Source organism: Haliotis rufescens, unplaced genomic scaffold (assembly GCF_023055435.1).
Source record: "Haliotis rufescens isolate VD_foot unplaced genomic scaffold, xgHalRufe1.0.p SCAF_33, whole genome shotgun sequence".
In the NCBI taxonomy this organism is placed as follows: Eukaryota; Metazoa; Mollusca; class Gastropoda; order Lepetellida; family Haliotidae; genus Haliotis; species Haliotis rufescens.
In genome coordinates, this window is record NW_025964035.1 from 5,721,167 (window position 1) to 5,742,905 (window position 21,739).

General features: G+C 39.9%; 1 protein-coding gene across 1 annotated transcript; it reads right to left on the reverse strand.

The window, feature by feature from the left end:
* Positions 1 to 4,311: 4,311 nt before the first annotated feature.
* LOC124137535 (GTPase IMAP family member 4-like) lies at positions 4,312 to 20,425 on the reverse strand. Its single transcript, XM_048380865.1, has 3 exons — positions 20,352 to 20,425; positions 7,868 to 7,906; positions 4,312 to 7,159 (listed from the first exon to the last, which is right to left on the reverse strand). Exons 2-3 carry the CDS (start codon positions 7,878 to 7,880, stop codon positions 6,042 to 6,044), a joined length of 1,131 nt encoding a protein of 376 aa, XP_048236822.1. The 5' UTR covers positions 7,881 to 7,906; positions 20,352 to 20,425; the 3' UTR covers positions 4,312 to 6,041.
* Between the last annotated feature and the right edge of the window lie 1,314 nt (positions 20,426 to 21,739).

Sequence of the window (21,739 nt, forward strand, 5' to 3'; positions counted from 1 at the left end):
TTAGTTTGTAGTGTAATTGTAGTTTATTCCTGTGTGTGTCTCAGTTTGGTCTTAGGCCATACAGTTCGCCAGGTTTATAGGATGCCACTCACAGGACACTACTCACAGAGTCAAATGTTGCTATGTGTATTTGAATACGAGTTACACGCGGTGATTGTCTGTTCAAGTATGTTGATATTTGCAAGGAATTGTACGATAAAAACATTCTTAAATCTTTGTAAACTATGTGTAAAGACAAAGCATAAAGATGTTAACTAATTCTTCTGTAAGCGATTGCTAATGCGGACAAATCTTCTGACAAGGATTTTAACTTCTTTGTGTAAGTAAGTTGTCTTTAACGCCGCTTTGAGCGGTGGTCCAATTATGTTACGGCGTGTCTGATTCATGTTTAGGAAAGACCGAGGTGATGCAGGTCTCAGACGTTCACCTCTTTGGTAAAACCCACGAAAAATAATCTGGGCGAACCGGGATTCGAACCCACAATCATAGGTTTCTGACGTTTCCAAGGGACAAAACCCGGCACAGCGAATTGCGCCTTAGACGGCGAATCCCATAATCGTCTGATTATATTTCTAGATCTGCCAGCAACATCCCCATGCTCGTAATGGTCATCGTATAATATCACTCACTCACTCACTCACTCACTCACTCACTCACTCACTCACTCACTCACTCATGAACAATGACGTGTCACACCATTATCCTTGACGTGTCACACCATTATCCTTGGACATTTTAATGCTTGTCTCTGCATACAGAGACAATACATGTTTATTGGTTGGCAAGACAATTATTACGCTGACATTGAAAGAGTGTAGCTACATCTTAAGCCAACATGAAGTAGGCGGCCCCAGACAGAATGAAGCAAGCCTTGCAAGGTTCACTTCTACTTCGCGCGTCACTATTATTACGTCACACGGTCTAATGTGAAGCAACAAATATGACATCAAAGTCAGCTGCAGAAAAAGCCAATTGTTTTAACTGGTTCTAGGTTCTATATGCGCGTCGTCTTCTCCATCTCTCTCCCTATTTATCTTGAACCTAAAAGGTGAAATAAACTCTATCGTGTTATCTGTCCGACTAAATGGACCATATAGACCTGGGTGAATCAAGGGACATATAGGCCTGGGTGCCGGGGTGGATCAAGGGACATATATGACTCGGTGTCGGGGTGGATCAAGGGACATATAGGCCTTGGTGTCGGGGTGGATCAAGGGACATATATGCCTCGGTGTCGGGGTGGATCAAGGGACATATAGGCCTCGTTGTTAGGGTGGATTAAGGGACATATAGGCCTCAGTGCCGGGGTGGATCAAGGGACATATAGGCCTCGGTGTAGGTGTGGATCAAGGGAATTAGGCCTCGGTGCCGGGGTGGATCAAGGGACATATATGCCTCGGTGTCGGGGTGGATCAAGGGACATATAGGCCTCGGTGCCGGGGTGGATCAAGGGACATATAGGCCTCGGTGTCAGGGTGGATCAAGGGACATATAGGCCTTGGTGTCAGGGTGGATCAAGGGACATATAGGCCTCGGTGTCGGTGTGGATCAAGGGACATATAGGCCTTGGTGTCGGGGTGGATCAAGGGACATATAGGCCTCCGTGTCGGGGTGGATCAAGGGACATATATGCCTCGGTGTCGGGGTGGATCAAGGGACATATAGGCCTTGGTGTCGGGGTGGATCAAGGGACATATATGCCTCGGTGTCAGGGTGGATCAAGGGACATATAGGCCTCGGTGTCAGGGTGGATCAAGGGACATATAGGCCTCGGTGTCGGGGTTGATCAAGGGACATATAGGCCTCAGTGTCAGGGTGGATCAAGGGACATATAGGCCTCCGTGTCGGGGTGGATCAAGGGACATATAGGCCTCGGTGTCGGGGTGGATCAAGGGACATATAGGCCTCGGTGTCGGGGTGGATCAAGGGACATATAGGCCTCCGTGTCAGGGTGGATCAAGGGACATATATGCCTCGGTGTCAGGGTGGATCAAGGGACATATAGGCCTCGGTGTCGGGGTGGATCAAGGGACATATAGGCCTCGGTGTCGGGGTGGATCAAGGGACATATAGGCCTCGGTGTCGGGGTGGATCAAGGGACATATAGGCCTCCCTGTCGGGGTTGATCAAGGGACATATAGGCCTCGGTGTCAGGGTGGATCAAGGGACATATAGGCCTTGGTGTCGGGGTGGATCAAGGGACATATAGGCCTCCGTGTCGGGGTGGATCAAGGGACATATAGGCCTCGCTGTCAGGCTGGATCAAGGGACATATATGCCTCGGTGTCGGGGTGGATCAAGGGACATATAGGCCTCCGTGTCGGGGTGGATCAAGGGACATATAGGCCTCGGTGTCAGGGTGGATCAAGGGACATATAGGCCTCGGTGTCAGGGTGGATTAAGGGACATATAGGCCTCGGTGTCAGGGTGGATTAAGGGACATATAGGCCTCGGTGTCGGGGTGGATCAAGGGACATATAGGCCTCGGTGTCGGGGTGGATCAAGGGACATATAGGCCTCGGTGTTAGGGTGGATCAAGGGACATATAGGCCTCGGTGTCGGGGTGGATCAAGGGACATATAGGCCTTGGTTTCGGGTAGGATCAAGAGACATATAGGCCTTGGTGTCGGGGTGGATCAAGAGGTATATGTGATACTGGGTGTTGGGGTGGATCAAGGGGTATATGTGGGACTGGGTTTTGAGGTGGATCAAAGGGTGACTACATTGGAAATATACACCTCTTGCGACGTCATCCTATTGTTTTCCTGGGGCTTCTTTTCGTTAAATACCCTTTCGGCAAGGACTTTCTACAGAATATCTACAAAAAGTCCCCCTGTACCAGGGATATTCTATAGAAAGTCTTTTAGATTAAGTTTCCATTTTTGAACAAAATCCTTATGAACCTCTCAGTTGGTACTTGCCACTGAACCAAACTGGTATTTCTATAGGCAGTAAGACCTGGGATGAAGTTTACTTTTTCCTATTAAGACAGGGCGTCGTACTCTTTATCTCAAGGGCTCACATTTCACATTAACCCCAGGACCCATGTTCATGGTTTTCCGATTTCAAATTAGCTGCCCTTTCTTTGCATTTGTACCAATCAGAATGAAGCTACAAACCAGCCTCAATACTGAGTTTGAGACAGTCCCATTGATAATGATAGGGTTTGCGAGACAGTCAACATTGAAAAAATGCAAAATGCAAAAGAAAGCCCACCAAACTCTTTTGATTGAAAGGATAACTCCATGTCTATGAATCCTGGCGGTGGCAAGTCCTCCCTTATCCATTTCCTTTTTCCCCATCTCGACGTTTGATTGGTGGGTAAAATGTTAATAAAATTCAAGGTGACCGCAAGAATGGATCCAGGGCTTTGTGCAGGTTTACTGAAAAGAGCCTTGGATATATAGAGGATGACATGGTGTGTTTCAACTGGCTTTTTACTTCACCCTGCTTTGAGGTTGTCCTTGTAAGATGAAGTTTGGACTTAGTGTTGCAAACGTTCAATGTTCTAAAATTGAAGACAAGAAATCAAACTTCATTGTGAAACTTTCAACTAAAACCGAGGAGAAGTGTTTTCTCTAACTTATAAACCGTCGAAACAACATTTAGTAATGCGTGTTTAATATTTTACAAAAAGTGCATTACGACAGTCTAAAGAAACGCTCGTAAAATATATCTGGCTGATCACAGAACTTCTTATGAACCGTTACTCTTCAACCTCTTCTGTTGTCAAACGGTTAGAGTGCCTAACTACTGATCAGGATGTTTGGGGTTCGACTCCAGTCATCCACTCCTGTATCCGATTTTAGAACACTGGACATTTTAAAATAAGTCCAAACATGAGCTGCTCCTCAACTCAAGGAACCTCTTACCCGTGATCAGGTCATGATACTGAGAAAAAGGAAAACATCCTACCAGTTTTTGCGAGGAAAATAATACACGTCCAAAACAATGGTCAATATCCATGAAAGGTTTATGAGGCCGTTTCTGTCTTGGAAACATAAAATTGCTGATAAATGTTGTTCATGATTTTACTGCCGGATTATAATTTGGATAAAAGAACGATGCGATGGTCTTGGTTGAGAATGTAAGAAGGAGAAGAGTGAAATTGGGGAGGGTTTACAACCTAAACTTTGTCCAATTTTGTGGTAATTGACTGAACAGATCCTCACCTGGGGTGCCAAATAATTTGATCGTACTATCACTATTTCTGACACGAGATTGTCTAATAATGTGAGCAGAGATTCACAGCACGTATCGCTATTGCTACAAACTTCATTCAGGCAAAAAGAAATGTAAAGGACTTTTTTCTAAATTTATTCATAAAGATGGATATTCATAAATCAACACATTGTTTCACATTTACTTGTATATATAACTGCTCTAGATATATACAACTCAGAGTTTTCTATGGATAAAGTTTTGATGACACATGCATAAAACAAATCATAAAACAAAAGATTGAAACATCCTGGTACACATTGATAGTGTTAGCCCTATAGGAACTCAAGCCATGAACGAACAGAGGCATGCAGTCATGGGCAAGATGTACCGGAGGTGCCTGAAAAACCTGTGTTTGGGTGAATCGTGAGAGAATTGTTGCACGTCAGTATCAAAGAGCACAACCACATTTGCTACTTAGATTGCAACAACCCCACTTATGCCCCCCTCGAAGACATCGTTTGACTACCAAAGACTAAGGATGATGTCAGATGCAGATACTAAATGACAGGGGACTTCGCGACTGCCACCACACTCAGAAATGACCTGCGGAACGCCAGTGGCGTTAACGTTTCTACTCAGACAGTGCACAATAGTCTCAGTGAGGCTGGTCTTCTGTCACGGAGGGCATGCATTCGCATCCCACTTACCCGACATCACAAGCAGTGACGTTTAGACTGGGCTGAAGATAGGACAGTTGGACCGACCAAAACTGGGCTCCGGTACTTTTCTCTGATGAATCTAGATATTTTCTAGATTTCACAGATCGTCGTGCCCGAGTGTGGCGTAGACACTGAGTAAGATTTCAGGATATCAACATATACGAATAGTAGAGCTGAAAGAACAGATGTTCATGTCATACAGTTGAGCACAATGACATGTTTGCGCAACAGGGGTGACATTCTGGATGTGCACGTGAGACCGTATTCTGGTGCAATCAACAATATTAACTCACAAGCTCATCATGCAAGGGTCGTTGATGCTTACTTTGAGCATGAACCATTGTCCGTATGGAGTGGCGAGCGTAGCCACCAAACCCTATCAAACAAACGTTGAGCAGGCTGCAAATCAATTATATCACAGGGGTGTTCAAACCTTCCGCAGCAGACCTTGCAACAAGTGAACAATCTACCACATATAAGACCACGCTAAAAGGGCAAAGAAGTAAATGGTGAATATGTAAGGGTAGCCAAATAACTATTGCCACGGAATAGTTCCAAGACATGCGAAACAGTTACTTATTATATTAATTAGGTGCTATGTATACATACCACGGGTACAAAGCATGGTGTATTATTTAATAAATAAAGTAATAAAACAAGATCAACATCTGTAGTGAAATGAATACAAGCCTAATTATAGCCAAAGGATTGACATTACGCTGTTTACAGATGTTTCTCAACAATACAAAAGTGAAGGTGAGTTGTAACATGGGTGACATGGTCCCCCATGGTCTAGTGGTTGCCAGGAAAGCGGATATTCAGTTGTTTGATCCCCTGGCCGCATCATACCAGACCCTGCCTGGTTCTTGGCATTAACAGGTTATAACAAAGATTGGGTGGCAGAGAGTCAGTATACTGTGTCTGAGTGGGGTATCACAGCTAAACTGTCCGGACAAGTACATGCAGCCAAACACACCCCTAAGAGGCGACTAACGGGATCAGGTTTGTTTCATTAAAAACGTCTATGCCAGAGAATAGTAGCCTCGATTATCTGTCAATTATGGCATAAAAAGCAAAATAGTGATCAAAATTATTTGAATGAATAACTAAACAGCATTCATTCTATATTCTATCTATTGCAGATTTTTATGACCACCCTCAAAAAGGCATAAATGATCTAACCCATCCAACAAAATTTCCAAGGTAACTTGTGTTGCCTTCTTCAACCTTCTCTCGTATCTGCTTTCGAGCCTCTTCCCGTCGTAGTTCTTCTCTTTTACGCTCATGTTCTTCCTCCATATTTCTCTCAAAATCTTTCTCTTTTTGAAATTCCTTCCTCACGTACTCCTCTGCCTCCTCTCGTTTCCTTTCTTCCTCCAGACATTTCCTCTTTTCTTCTTCATTTTGCCTCAGCTCTAAGGCTTTCAGTCGTTCTTTCAACTGATTTTCTTCATCTTCCTTTGATCTTCTTTCATTTTGTTGAAGTTGTTTCTCCAATTCTTGCATTTTAAGGCGCTGGCTCTGTAACTGTTCTTCATAGGCAGCAGCTTCTTGCTTGAGTTTCTTCTCAAGCTGCTTTTCCCTCTTCTCTCCAAGTTTTTCCTTCATCTCAGCTTCTCGAAGCTCAGCCTCACATCTCTCATACATCTCGTTTGTGTAGCACTGGCCGCCGTTGTCACCAACCATGCTTTTTATCATGTCGATCAGGTCTTTGGTAAATTTCTCCTTCTCTGCATCCGTCCCCCTGTTGTTGACAGCAATACAGCGACGACTTATTTCAATTAAAAACGCCTTTAGTTTCACTGGGCAATCACGTAGGTAGTTGTCAAAAGTATCATTATCCGCTTCCAAGTTATCTTTTCCAGTAAATACAACAATTACAAATTGTTTTGACCCTTCTCCAAAGCAGCGCAGGAACGTTTCCAGTGTATTTTTGTCTTCTTCAGTGAACCTTCCTATACTCACGATGAAAAGAATTGCGTGTATTCCAGGAGATGATATGGCTACACATTTCATTATCTCTTCCTTAATGTCATCGTGTGATCTTTCTGTATCACAAAAGCCTGGGACATCAACAAGCTGCAAGTCATTACCGAAGCGTTTAAATGGATGCTGTTTACATTTCTTTGTAACAGACATTGCTCTTGACAATGAGGGGAATATCTTCGCAAACTTTCCGGCTCCAGCTATTGTATTCCCTGTTTCACTTTTACCAACTCCAGTCTTTCCTACAAGTACCATTCGAATTTCCCTGTCTAAGAAGCTGGAACTTTTCCCTGTGAAAGAGAATGCAAACAGTCTTACACCCACTACTCAACGGATTATGAATTACATCATTTTGTCAGTTGATCTTGAGTCAAATGCAAATGCTGGAGATTGACTATTTCTGTCTAAGTTTTAATTTTCAGGGTAATTATTATGTGCCATAAATATGATCACAATGTCTGTCAGTTAGATCTGTTTCATGGGGAATATATTTGCATCGTTTCAAAAGATGACAAAATACTTAATATCGGTGTGTCAGATAGCAAAACTACACGAGTGCCACAATTATTGCAGCAGTAAGATACTATTGATATGATTGCAAGGCTTGCTTGTTTTATTCAGTCCCGACTACCCGATTAATCAATGATGAGCAAACAGGTCCGACTCCTTGATCGATCAACTAGTTCAAATCAAAATATCAACACCTGAGATCAATAAGTCTTCCAATACAGATTCCGCATGACGTAAAAAACAGAACATCTGCCGTGACACCAGGTTTTCGCTTAAAGGGTAAACATGGCTTGCCCTCCCAACGAGTAGCACCTATCACTGTTGTCATAAAAAAGCTAGTGTTTGTTTGTATGTTGTACGCAAGTAATATAATGTTGGTGACACATGATGACACAGCCCCCTACATGGTTTCACCATAGCAAGCAGCTCATACAGTTTCCACACAGTTTTCCTGTACAACTTGAACACATGTCTGCATAGGGAAGTACCTTTGTAAGCCATTGTAATGGGTATGCCTGTTAAACAATCTGAAATGAAAAGAAAATAGTATCAACACAATTGTGTTCATTCCTATTCAATGTCCTTATAGCAGACAGTGTACCAATGATAGAATGCTAAATGTTTATCAAAGATTTATTCAACATACATGAACCCTTCACTCTTCATCGGGATTTCTGCAAGTATGATTTGTGTTTACAGAGGGTGTAATCGTGACATATTTAAGGATTGACTGTGATAAATACTCAAATAGTCATTAGCATCGAATTCCACACCACAAACATATGTTCTCAATATTAGACAACAAAGCACATTCGTGATATACTGGTTTATGTATCATGCGGAGCAATGATTGAAAACATTGTTTCAGCCTTCACGAGATAAGCATATTTGACAAAATAATTATATAGCCTTTTATTACATACATGTTAATCCTAATATAAGTAAAATGCCTCCTTTGTGAACGACTTGTCAAAAGCTGATCAAAAAAGATGGGAAAGTGCATTAACACATGCATACCTCACAGGGACAATCGTGGCAAAGAACAGTGGCCAGCTTCGTGGGAAGTATTTGGTACAAAATTCAAACAAGAGTGAGTGAGTGAGTTGGGTTTAACGCTGCTTTTAACAGTATTCCAGTTATATCACAGCTCGTCAGCTACATGTGGGAGGAAAGCCCGAAGAGATGCAGGTCTGAGACGTTTGCCACTTCAGTGAAACCCACGAGCACGGGTATGGTGCTGACAAACCTAGAAACATAATTAGGGCGAACGTGAATTCGAACCAACAATCATAGGTTTCTGGCGTGCCCAAGGGACGCGACTCTGCACAGCGAATCGCGGCGCCTAAGACGACTGGGCCACCCGTGCCCCCCTCAAACAAGAACAAAACAGACAGCATGGTGTGAGTTTATTGTAACATGAAGATGAAAGGAAAGATAAAAGTTTCACCCCGTCCTATATCACTGTTATACATTTTGTATGTCTTTATAGATAAGAGAGCTACGCAAAGAACAATGAGGGACGTCATGCGATTAAACTAATTTGTAATGCAAATATTCTTTATTATTTTTATTCATACGTATACAATTATTTTTAACAAGTGATATTCAACATTTTTACTAAATTCTTCGTTCATTTTACCAGGAGACCAGACTATATACTCTTCTTGGTAATTGGAAAGAAACAATTGATGACCGTATTTGATTGGTTTGACATTACTGATATAATATATACCTTGTGGTAATTCTCTCAATTTGATAATTTTGTCCCTGAGCATAAATGCTTCGATAGCTTTTTCAAGTTCTTCCTCTGTTGGTTTGTAATTCTCCATTAGTATTTACTTACGTAAGCATTCGTTTATATGAATGAATGATTTTAATGTGGTGTGATCTAATGATAGTAAGCAATCTATCTTTAACCTCCAACCAGTTCTTTGGTTTTGGCACGGAATAATTGACGCGCTTGTTGTCTCCCCTGTTCATTGAACTTTTTTTTCTCGTCTTCGCTAATACCACTGGTCTTACGAGAATTTGATCGAATCTCCTGCTTCATTACGTTGAATTTGGTGAGTTCCGACAACACTAAACGAAATTCCTCCTCGGATATCTTACAATCGGCCATTTCTGTTGAAATATGATCCTCAATGCTGTTTAACTTTGCTTCGGCGTGTATCGGAATATTATCATGTTTTAATGCTTTCTTTTGCAACATAAGAGAAATTAATTTTATCGCTATTCCTGCCAGTCCTGAGACTCCGGCGGCTATTTCCATGCCAAGAACGATAGGCGCGATGATTATAGTTGATAATAAACCAACAACGGCTACACCGAGTCCCATGCCAGCTGTTACAAGCGCGGTATCAACTCCGTCAAGAGCATTCACGGTTCTGCGATACTTTTTATACAATCCAAGTCTAAACTCCCTCTCCTTCTCTATTCAATGTTTTATGTCGCTTATTTGATGTAATTGAAATCCATCAACAGTTTCCATCTTTTCAGATGCCTCATTGAGCGCTGGATATAAACCCACAGTGTATATTATTATATCATATAATAGTCTTTAATTGGTCTTGCTTAAATATTTTGAGAGTATACATCAACCTTATCAAATGTATATTATACGGCATGAATATCTTAGTAAGAGAAATGCTGTCACTTTTAATAATTTGAACCCCCTCAAGGGTTGCAACGGGTGATGCTCCAATATGAATAATACTGGAACGTTGACGCTGGTGTTTCTTTAGCCATTTAATCGATAGACCTGGTAATATTTCGAAGGCATCTTCCAGTGCATCTCCGAACAAGACTTCAATAATAAGCGTAGAAAGATTAGGTATTGCACTCAAGTTCTGTTTAATATGGTTGAATTCAGTAACCAAATTTAAAATAACATTTTTTACTATATGACCTGGGTTTATTGGCAGGGGGGTGACTAACACAATTTTTCGTTTTGATGGGATATAAGCCCCGAGTACGATCCCACTAATTATTATCTTAGTTAAATTATGTGCCTTACCCATCACCACATACGGTGGGGTAATGACAATATTCAGTAGCCACTCGATGTTTGCTTCAACCATAGTCCATTTATTATCATCGTTGCGAGTAAGATTATATGAAGTGTTTTTATTGAGTCTACTAACGTTGACATCACTTAAATCTCCTAGATTACCTGTGAATGTAACTTCTTTCCGCTTGTATACATTATCTTGTAAGTGTAAAGCGTATAACTTACAATCGGTACCAGGTTTACCAAATCCTTCTGTGTCTCCGAGATCGGAAAGCGCAATTGTATTACATTGTCTAAGGTTATGCGTATCAGGGCCTGATGAATCTACCATTATTTATAATATGGAGTGTTACACTCAAGTATCCTATATGTACAGGTTGATGTTTTACATCTAATACAGAAATTTTGAGGTCTGAAATAATACCACGCTTTAATTTTTTATATTGTAATGATGAGAAAGATTCCGTTCTACCACTATTGTATTTTTCATCTTTGACTTGAATAGATCTGAGTAGAGTTGAAGGACTTTCGAGTTGAATATTATCCGTTGTACTGATCTGATCAAGATGGATGAACAGCTCTTTATAGGGAACTTAATCGGGCAATTTTACTACATGCCCTGTTAGGTTGGGGGCTAATACTTCTACTCCTAATCCGCGTGCAAGTCCAAGTGTATCTGCTATGTTCCGGGCAAGAATTATACTCTTTTCTTTCTGGACTAGCTCCCAAAGGCTTAAAAAATTCATCATTGAGTGAGCATACGCTGTAATACCCATCAGGTATAATGTGTTCTGTAGTATTTATTAATATCTCATTATTTCTTCTCGCAGCATTTTCATTGGTCCACCGCGGGTAATACATTACATCGCATAGAGTGACTTCAAGTTGTCCATCCAAATTATCGATAGTTTGAAGCAGTTCAATAGACTGACCATTTGTTATTTCCAGGAGTGTGACATACATATTAAATATACATTGATACTATATCATAACATAAATATGAAATCAACTTATATTACTAATCAGTCGATTTAAGTAAGTGCCTCTGGTGCTAATTTTTTTGTTGAATTCCCTGAAATCGTTGAAAAATACAGGTTCACGGCAACTAGTGATAAAATGGTGCACGACTGGTTTCACTTGTAATCCAATGCAATTTTGGCAGAATCAGTTAAACTTTGCCATATAGTGTGCCACAACAGGATGTGGTGTATCTCTTTATGCCCCTGGATTTGAACTAAGTAAGTCTGTTTTATCATTTCACGTGTACTATCAGATAAGATGTATACTTAAAGAAATTAGTGCCCCATTACCGCAGAATCGAGCATGAAATTCCTCAAATAATCCGTACAATAGGTTCGCGTATGAATGTATTTGTCAGGAATTTAATATTGCTACAAGTAAAGATTGGTGTATTAAAGGAATTAACCATGGTCTAGGTGTTCCGTACAGTGGACAAAAAACTGTTAATAAAGAAAGCGATGATTTAGTTAAAAAAACTAATCCATTTAAGTTGTTACAGAAAAACAATCTTTTTGTAAGATTACATAATCTTAATCATGGCTGGGAATTTTCGAGTAACGATTGGAGAGGAGATCTCATGAGTTTTAAGGGTGGTTTGGGTTATATTGTTACAAAATTTGTACAACTGAACGATACTGCAAACGCTTGGAATGAATGTCTTAATGATAAAACAGAAAATAATGTTACTAACCCAGGAGTTGTAAGGGTTAATGAATCAATAAGAACTTATGTATGGACAATTCTCGGTGCATAATCGCAAACACGAACGTCCATTATTGGTTCTGGGACGGCACTCGATGCACAAAAACAGTTTATCGCAAATGTTGAGGATGCTATTAATTCACCAGTTGACATACCATCTTATATAAAAAGTTATCAAGATATATTACAGTACGCTTAATCCAAAGTAGGCTCCGTTTATGCGCCGGGACTATACATGTCTCCGAGTAATATGGAACTTAAGATCGGTCAAGTGATAGGCTATAATAATAAAATTGTTATTGCTACCGATCAACAAAAAACAGGTATAAATTCAGAAATTAACACCGAATTAATAACGCAAACAAACACAGGCGAAACGGGAAAAGTCAAGCCACAGATATCTACTAACACATCTACTAACGCACAACCACAAGTGCCACCACATATTGCGGCTAAAAATCAACAACATATCAATGAAAAAACAGCGCTTGTAGTGGGTTGAGTCGCAGCTGATTTTCTCATGATACGTACAACAGCCCTGCAATTGCTACGATCAGTGCCCACAAGTTTTGACTAAGCCAAGTGGTGGTCTTAGCTAATAAATTCAAGAGCCAGGAAACTATACTCCCTATTATACCGGGAAGTGCAGACGCAGCTTTCCCAGAAAGCTTTCCCAGTGCTGAACCTAATGCTTTTAAATGTTTTTTTATCCACTCTTTTATGCCACCCCTATCACTAGGGGGTGTGCCACCTCCTGTACCACAGTTAACGTGAGAGTCAAAGTCGATATAATAAATCCCAGTGTGGTTAAAATACTGGCAATGGTTATCCCCTGTTCTCTGAACAATGTTTTAATTTTATCGGCCAGTGTAGTATCATCGTTGAGGACTTGATCGATAGTTTCTCGAATTCAACTGATTTGTGAACAAAGTGCCTTTCTATTACTGGAAGCAGCCTCGAGTCGGGCCGATCTTTTGTCTTCTAAGTTACGCAATCTTTGTACAACGCAGCATTTACTGAATTCATCACCCGCCTGTTCAAGTTTTGTTTTCTCATAAGCTATATGATATGCTTGTCCAGTTTGCATAGCTTGGCTATAATATTGATGAGTTCTCCCCGCATTGTTTGCATTGCCTTGTCAAGACCTCGTAATTCCCTAATACTGAACTCCGAGGATGATGGAATGACCGTGGAATTATCGTAGTAGGTATCCAAGATTTCTTCACGTCCGTCTGAGGCCACCTTCGAGCTTTCTTCCAAATTATCTATGTTACTGAGTTCATCACGCACAGTCTGAAAAACCTTAGTAGTCTTTGCGGAATTTTTTTCTCGTCGCGAGTAGTCTACAAAACCTAATTCATTACGAACAGTGCTGACACCGTGTTTAGCAGCTATCGTAGGCAAGGCTAGGGGCTTAAGAGTACGAGAATTCATAAGATCAATATCTGGAGCGCCACACAGTTGCAATATTCTTTTACTATCTATCGTAAACTTTGAATAGTCACGACCAATGGGGCTTTCTTTTAAGGCATCGTAATAATCATTAACGATTGATTGTAAAAGTTAATCGTTAAGATTCGTAAAGCTGGTTTCATCAGTACCCTCTTCGATTGTTCAAGTATCAGTTATGTTATCTAGATTAAAATTATCCATTTTTTATATTAAACATAAGGTTACATAATTTCAATATAACAATGTCTTCGCAATACGGATGCAAGTTAAACCCACAACGTAGACTTCGAGATCCATTAGGGATCAAAGCAATTCGTCAGTCTGTTACTGTAACTAATAACCCTATTACCATCGATCAAAATCAAACACTGGTTCTCTTTCCCAATCTCGGCGCACATGATGTATAAGTTCTGGGAACTGTCTGACAAGCATTTACGATTAGTTTGGCTTCTACCGACCTTAACAGGGAGCCTATTCAGAATAAGGTCATGGTATCGTTAAGAAAATCGCGATTAAAATTAGCGATAATGAGGTTTTGAGGATCGACGATAGCGATGTATACTATTGTTACATGGATCTCTGGAGAACGGATAAAGAGCGGGAAAACTTACAGTACCAAGGTATCTGTAATCGGAACACATTGTCTGCATGTGGGTGCTGAAGATGGTGATAATACCGTCGTAAAAGAACTCGCTGTTGCCGGCGCATTAGGTAACTGATTCTATATTCCGCTAGACTTTGAATTACTAGATAGTCACATGCCCTTTTATCAAGCATCCCCAGGCGATAGGTTAGAATACGAACTCACTTTTTATGACTACGGTAGAGTAATCGGAGCTGCTGAAGATGCTAGCTATTCCATTGACAATATCTCACTGGAGTATGACATGATAACAGATCCCGGATGAGCCAGACAAATTCGTAACCAGTATACCGGAAGTTTAGCCATTTTGTACGATCGCGTGCTTCGACACCGAAAGATCACAAGGAACAAAAAAGATACGACGTGGAATATCAATCTAAACGTCCCCAAGAGGTCGTTGAAGGGTATTTTAATGTTTTTTTCGAGGACCCCTCGATGCATTTAAAAGAAATACCGAGAAGTTCTACAATCCCAAGATTACAAAAGTAGAATTGACTATCGAGGGCGTTCCTAATCAACTATATAGTCAAGGAATGCTAGCGTATCAACAATGGGATGAGATTGAAAAACTCCCTTCTATAAAACGAAGCCCAGAAGTTAACGTGGTCGCTAAAGATCTGTTCCCTCGGGGGTGTATCGATGGGTGAATACCTCACCACAAAGTACGCGCTATGGCTCGACATGCGAACCACGGACGATGACCAACTACTTGTCACTGTGCGGAGAATAGAAAATGCTAGCGAGGGTGTCACTATACAGATAACGAAGCTCCAGGAATCGGCTGGTAAATTAAACATATATTTGTACATGATTATGGATGCGCAACTTAATATACAGAATCGAAGATTTGTGCAAGCAGTCTATTAATAATCTTTTACCTAAGAACCACACTGGGCCATCAGCTGCGGGCAAATGGGTTGTGAAAAACAGCTTTTATTCTAGATATTTTAGAAAGTCATTATCGGGACGTTTTCAATCATATTATTATTCTGTGCCAAACTATAAGCGTTAATAAAACATACCTATCGAGAGATTGGGTAGTGAATGATGATGGGGTACACAGAGTTGATCCGGGCGATCGTTTACAATACTGTTTACGAGAATATCACGAAAAATACAAAGGAGAATCAACCCTTTTCATAATAGATGATTGCAGTGCGAGTAAAGAACCCACCAAAAAGAAAGATATGCTTTCGTATTTAGCATTCTCTGGAAGGCATACTCAGCATAGCGTTTGGGTACTTACTCAAAAATGCAACTCTGTTCTGAAAGATCTTAGAGAGCAGACCAAATGGGTAGCCCTGTTTCATTGCAAAGACCGAGATTCATTCGTGGAATCTCTACGTGAATGATGTTATTTATGCCAAGCTCGAACAAGATAAAGTCAGAAAACTGTTAGCTTCAACAAAGCATTGCAAACTTGTATTAAAAACCGACCAACCAGCTGCTTATGCAATTGCTTAGCAAAATGTAGCAAAATTATTGCAAAAATAGCAAAAATATGGTAAAATTATAGCAAATATAGCAAAAATATAGCAAATATAGCAAAAAATACGATAATGTTATTATGACATTATGTGGTTTGAAATCCTCATTCTTTCGCAACAGTTTATTATTACGGGCTGTATTGGGTATGCCATATTATATTATGTTAGACTTAGATATCTCCTTAGATATTACATTATGGAATGCGACGAACTCATCGAACAAACGCTCAAAGAACCAGATCAAGATGTAGATAAATCTTTAGATAACCATAGAGAAAGACTCGCGTCCTTGGCAACTGGTGGAAAATGTTCAGAATATTTGGGTGAAAATTATACCATCGAAAAATTTGATAACATGACTGATGAAGAAATTAAAAAACTGTACGTGCATTACGAGTCTAGACTGGGAGCTACCATGACTAAAACAATAGGTTCGGCTATGTTACAACTATACACAGTTGTAGCTAGTACATTTCTCCCTCTCCCAGCAGAACATCGCCCGTATTTATGCAAATCTCTCGAGAAAGGCCCATTCATCAAACACGCATTAAGCGCAGTGAGCTGTGAGTTTTATCATAGATGCGGAATGTTCTTAGCTCCACTCACCACCGCTTTAATAACGGCTAGGTATTGTCAATTTAAACATACGTGCCCACTTAATAATAATGGAGACTCAAGTGACACCACAGATTGTGGAACAAGTGAACGAGGAAATAACTCCAATTGCACAATCACAACAGATTGTGAAACAAGTGAATGAGGAAATACCACAAGCCAGCGTGACGAAGAAGAACCCCAACTAATGCATAATTCAAATATTGAACATAGTCGTCCGATTATAAAATACCAGCTGATGATTAAAATGTCATTGAGTAAAAGTAGCGCAGATGATAGCACCGAATATACCGAACCATATTTCCGCAGCAATCAAGAAGTTATAACTTAGTCGGATACTATCAACGCATCATTAGATACATCAATTCAGAGGATACAGGAAACTTTAGAACGCTGGACTAATGGAGGTTCGGGTTTATATTTAGATATAGCAAATTATATGCCCTTCAAAGGTGGATCTTATATAGATTTACCCCCGTATTATAAAAAGAAAAAAGGCATAATTAATTTTTAAAATAAATCTGATGACTGTTGAAGAGTGATGATAAGACCTGCATTGTTCCCCGTAGATTCTAAAATTGCAAATAGACCTTCGAGCTATCCCCAAAATGATGGACTCAACTTCGATGGTATAGACGAACCTACACCAATATCACAAATTGATAAGGTGGACAAGCAAAATAATTTAGCTATAAATGTTTTCAGAAATTCTTCTAAAGGAATTGTTGTACACAGGATAAGCTCCACTCCGGAACATATTCCCAGAATCAATTCATTTCTGATCGAAAAAGATGGAAAATATCATTATACATGGATAATGAGCTTAAACAGGCTATTATACGATCAAACAAAGCATAAGGGAAAAAAATATTTCTGCGAAAGATGCCTGCATGGGTACAGCAGACAAGATCTATTAGAAGCGCATAAAGAAGACTGCAGAGGTGTTGGACAGAATGCTATCAGGATCGATATGCCTAAAGAGGGGTAAAATATACTAAAATTTGAACATTATTGTAATCAAATGCCAGTACCGTTCGTAATTTACGCCGACTTCGAAGCGCTTATCAAACCTATAGAAAATACGGAACACGATAATCAAGATAGTAGTTTTACATACAAAACTCAAGAACATATTCCTTGTGGGTTTGGATAGTTGTAAGGTATCATGGGAAAACAAACCCACCCGTGATTTACAGAGGTCCCGATGCAGCGGGAAAGTTCCTAGAATATCTACAAAGTGAAGAGAGAATAATCAGGGAAAATTTATTGCGTAAAAAACCCATGTGTATGACGAGGGATGATTGGAGGGCTTATAAGAAGTCAAAATGTTGTCATGTTTGTAATAAACCCCTGAATGGGGATTCTGAAAGAGATCATTGCCACGTCATGGGTAATTATTGGGGAGCCGCGCATAACGAGTGTAACTTGAAACTCAAACCATACCCATCCCCGTTGTGTTTCACAACCTTAGAGGATACGATTCACATCTCATTATGCAAGCAAGACTGACGGTGGCTTAACATGCATTTCTAAAAATATGGAAAAATACATATCATTCTCGTTGACTTAAACTATACATTATACGGACAAGGATGGGAAAGCCAGAATAAAGCAAGTAATGGACTAAGATTCATAGACTCCGTACAGTTTCTGTTATCTTTCCTGGATAGTTTAGCTAATGCGAACAATCCTGATGACTTTGCGATAACAAATCAATATACCGATCCGTGTCGTCATTTGTTGCTGAGAAAAGGTGTATATCCTTACGAATATATGGATGATTGGTCTAGATTCAACGAAACTAAATTACCACACCTTGAATCATTCTATAGTAACTTAACAGAATCTAAAATAACCGATGCAGATTATGAACACGCTCTGACGGTGTGGGATAAATTAGGTTTTGAGAATTTAGGCGATTATCACGATCTGTACTTAAGAACCGATGTACTGTTACTCGCCGATATATTCGAGATATTTAGAAAGAAATGTTTAAAACAATACGGTTTGGACCCGGCATGGTACTATTCCAGTCGCGGACTATCGTGGGATGCATTGTTGAAGAAGACCGGTGTAGAACTAAAATTATTCACAGATTACGATATGCACTTGTTTATTGAGAAAGGATTAAGAGGTGGTATATCGATGGTTAAGGCTAATAATAAATTAGTGGAAGGATATGCTCCGAGTAAACCCGAAACGCATGTATTATATCTTGACGCCAACAATTTGTACGGATGGGCTATGAGTCAACCTTTACCCACGCGTGGTTTAGAGTGGGTCAATGATATCGAAGTGAATGATATCCCCTCAGATTCTGATAAAGGGTACATACTAGAAGTTGACTTGGAATATCCAAATTCGGTACATAAAGACCATAACAGTTATCCGCTGGCTCCTGAAAGATTAATGGTTAATAAAGATTTGGATGTCGGAATATCAACACTCCTTGATGGGTAATACTAGGTTAGCTCACTTAGAAAAACTCGTACCAAATTTGATGGATAAGACAAAATATATAGTTCACTACAGAAATCTCCAGTTATATCTATCGTTAGGTATGAAACTAAAGAAAATACACAGAGTTCTAAAGTTTGATCAAAGCCCATGGATGGAGCCCCATATAAGCCTGAACACAGATTTAAGAACGATAGCTACCAACGATTTTGAACAGAATCTATATAAGCTCATGAATAACTCATTTTTTTGGTAAAACTATAGAGAATCTAAGGAAGCTTGTTGATGTTAAATTAGTCAGGTCTAATGAGGAAAAAAGACTCAGGAAACTTATAGCCAGTCCGGCTTTTAACAGAAGCAAGATCTTTGATAACGATTTATTCGGAAGAGTAATATAAAATTCAACAGACCGGTGAACGTTGGTATGAGTATTCTTGACTTGTCAAAACAGTTAATGTGTGACTTTTATTACAATGAACTTAAGAAGCAATACGGCGATAGATGCGAGGTGTTATATACCGACACAGATTCTTTGTTGATGGAAATTCAAACCGAGGATGTGTATAAAGATATGGCAGAAAAAATAGATATGTACAACAGGAGCGATTACCCTACAGTTAATCCACTTCACAGCGTAGTAATTAAAAAGGTGTAAGGTTAGACGAAGGATGAATGTGCTGGGACCCCTATAGCGGAGTAAGACCTAAGATGTATTCTATAAAGAAGTCCGATAATGGAGAGATAAGAAAAGCTAAGGGTGTAAAGAAGTATGTGGTAGAAAAGCATATCAAACACGAACAGTATAAAGAAGCATTATTCAACGGTAGAACATTCAAACACGAGATGAACTCTTTAAGAAGTTACAATCATAGGATATATGGATTAAGAATGAACAAGACATCATTATCCCCCTTAGATACAAGGAGATGGATTGATAAGTGTGGTGTAACTACCTACGCTTATGGTTATTTAGGGCGATAATACTGTATCGTCAGGAACTATGAGCAACTCTTCTCGTACAAAAGCCCTGCCCGGTCCATCTTTAAGGTAATAAAGAATAGGCTCAAAGGATGCAAAGGCCGACAGATCGCATCAAAGACCGGGAGATATATGACAAAGGTAAAGATAATAAACGTGAGGAATCTGGGAATGTGCGGGAAATACCGACTCAACCCCCTAATCATAAAATGGACTTGTCCGACATTGACGAGATCGGCTGCGTCCTTCATGGTTTATTCTCCCTGCTGTTTTTTATTGTATGACAAATAACTCCACCTCATCGTTTATTTCTTAAAAAAAGCCTACTAGTCATGTGAATTTGGATATATCTATCAACAAATCTGAGATAGGTATCAAGTTAAACCTTATACTGTGTAACAATAAAATGCCAACAGTTCCAACAGCAATTTCGTCACTAAACTGTTTCCTTTCAATTTTCAATGTGTTCAATTGAAACGTTGAGGTTTCAAAAACATATTCACGTGGATGGATTCAGTGGTTTGTGTGCTGTGGTAAATCATAACATATGGTTTACAGCTTTACAAACGTGTAACAGTATAAATCAGCAGAAGTGAATGAACGACACTTACCAGCCGTGACCAAACGCTGATTGAGCCCACTTCCAGCTGTAATGCCCCACAGTACGCCAGCCGCTGCCTTTATACTGCTACCCTTCAGTTACAACTTGTCACGTGACCAGACCGGGTGAGCCCACACCATATTGTATACGTGTACTTAATATCTCTGTGCAATCCATACCAAAGTGAGTCTACACGTCACTTCCTACTGGCCATAAGCAGAGAGAAGAAATTCACTTTCTTTAGCAACGACGTTGAGTCTTAATCTCATTTACGGGTCTGTACAAAGATAAAGTTTTAATGCATGGTTTCACAAAAGGACATTCTTATACACAGAGAATCTCACCAGAGTGTCTTTTGATATAAAAAATATCATAATGAGTTGATAAAAGTGGAAAAGTGTTGTTTATTCACTTTGATCAACGAGTGTTGATATATATATTATATCAAAAGACACAAGGGTGAGATTTTATTTATCATCCAACATCATTCTTCAAACTTTTCAGTTTGGTGACAGTATTAAGCAGTGTCTTAAGTGTAAAAAGTCATGCTAACAGTTTCAATAGCAGAGCAATAAGTGATGCCATTTGATTGTGTCGTCATGTAATTTCCATAATTATAATAGTTTTAATAGCATTGCGATCTCACGAAGTAATCAGGGTTTATGCTGACAACAAACTCACCGGAATTCTAACCCACAATTCAGACATGCTCATGTGATGCAACCGTGCACAGCGACATGTGGCGCCTTAGACAACTAGGCCCCACGTGATATGTTCTTTGTCAACACATATAATGCTGCGCCATCGCCGGCCGTGGGAAGCGATCAGCTAGGACAACATTCTACCCTTTTAAATGCGTGAAGTACGATTTTAATCTGACAGTAATATATTTTGAATTACACTTGAAATCCACATAATGCTAATGTATATACACGCCTTACACACACACACACAAACACACACACACGCACACGCACACACGCACACACACAAAACACACACACACACACACACACACACACACACACACACACATATATATATATATATACACACACACATATAGTTGTTTGGGGTTTTGATAAGAAAATGGTAGGACCTTTCAGTAATGCATTCATTCAACCATGCCGTTTTAAAATTGTCCCATCTTGTTTGATTCGGTGCATGAACAGTAATAAATGCACTAAAGTCCGTGGTAATAGGAGTCGAATGAGTGAATGCGATACTGAACTGCTTCACCACAATGGAGTTTTCTTGTATAGTTTGTCCTTGTGGTCTAGTACCACCTATTATATTTATAGATTAAAGCCTGTTTAATATTCAAACACATCTCGTTTAGCACAGGAGAACTTGATGGGCGTTTATGCCCGTGTAGCATAGCTTGTATCAGACATATTT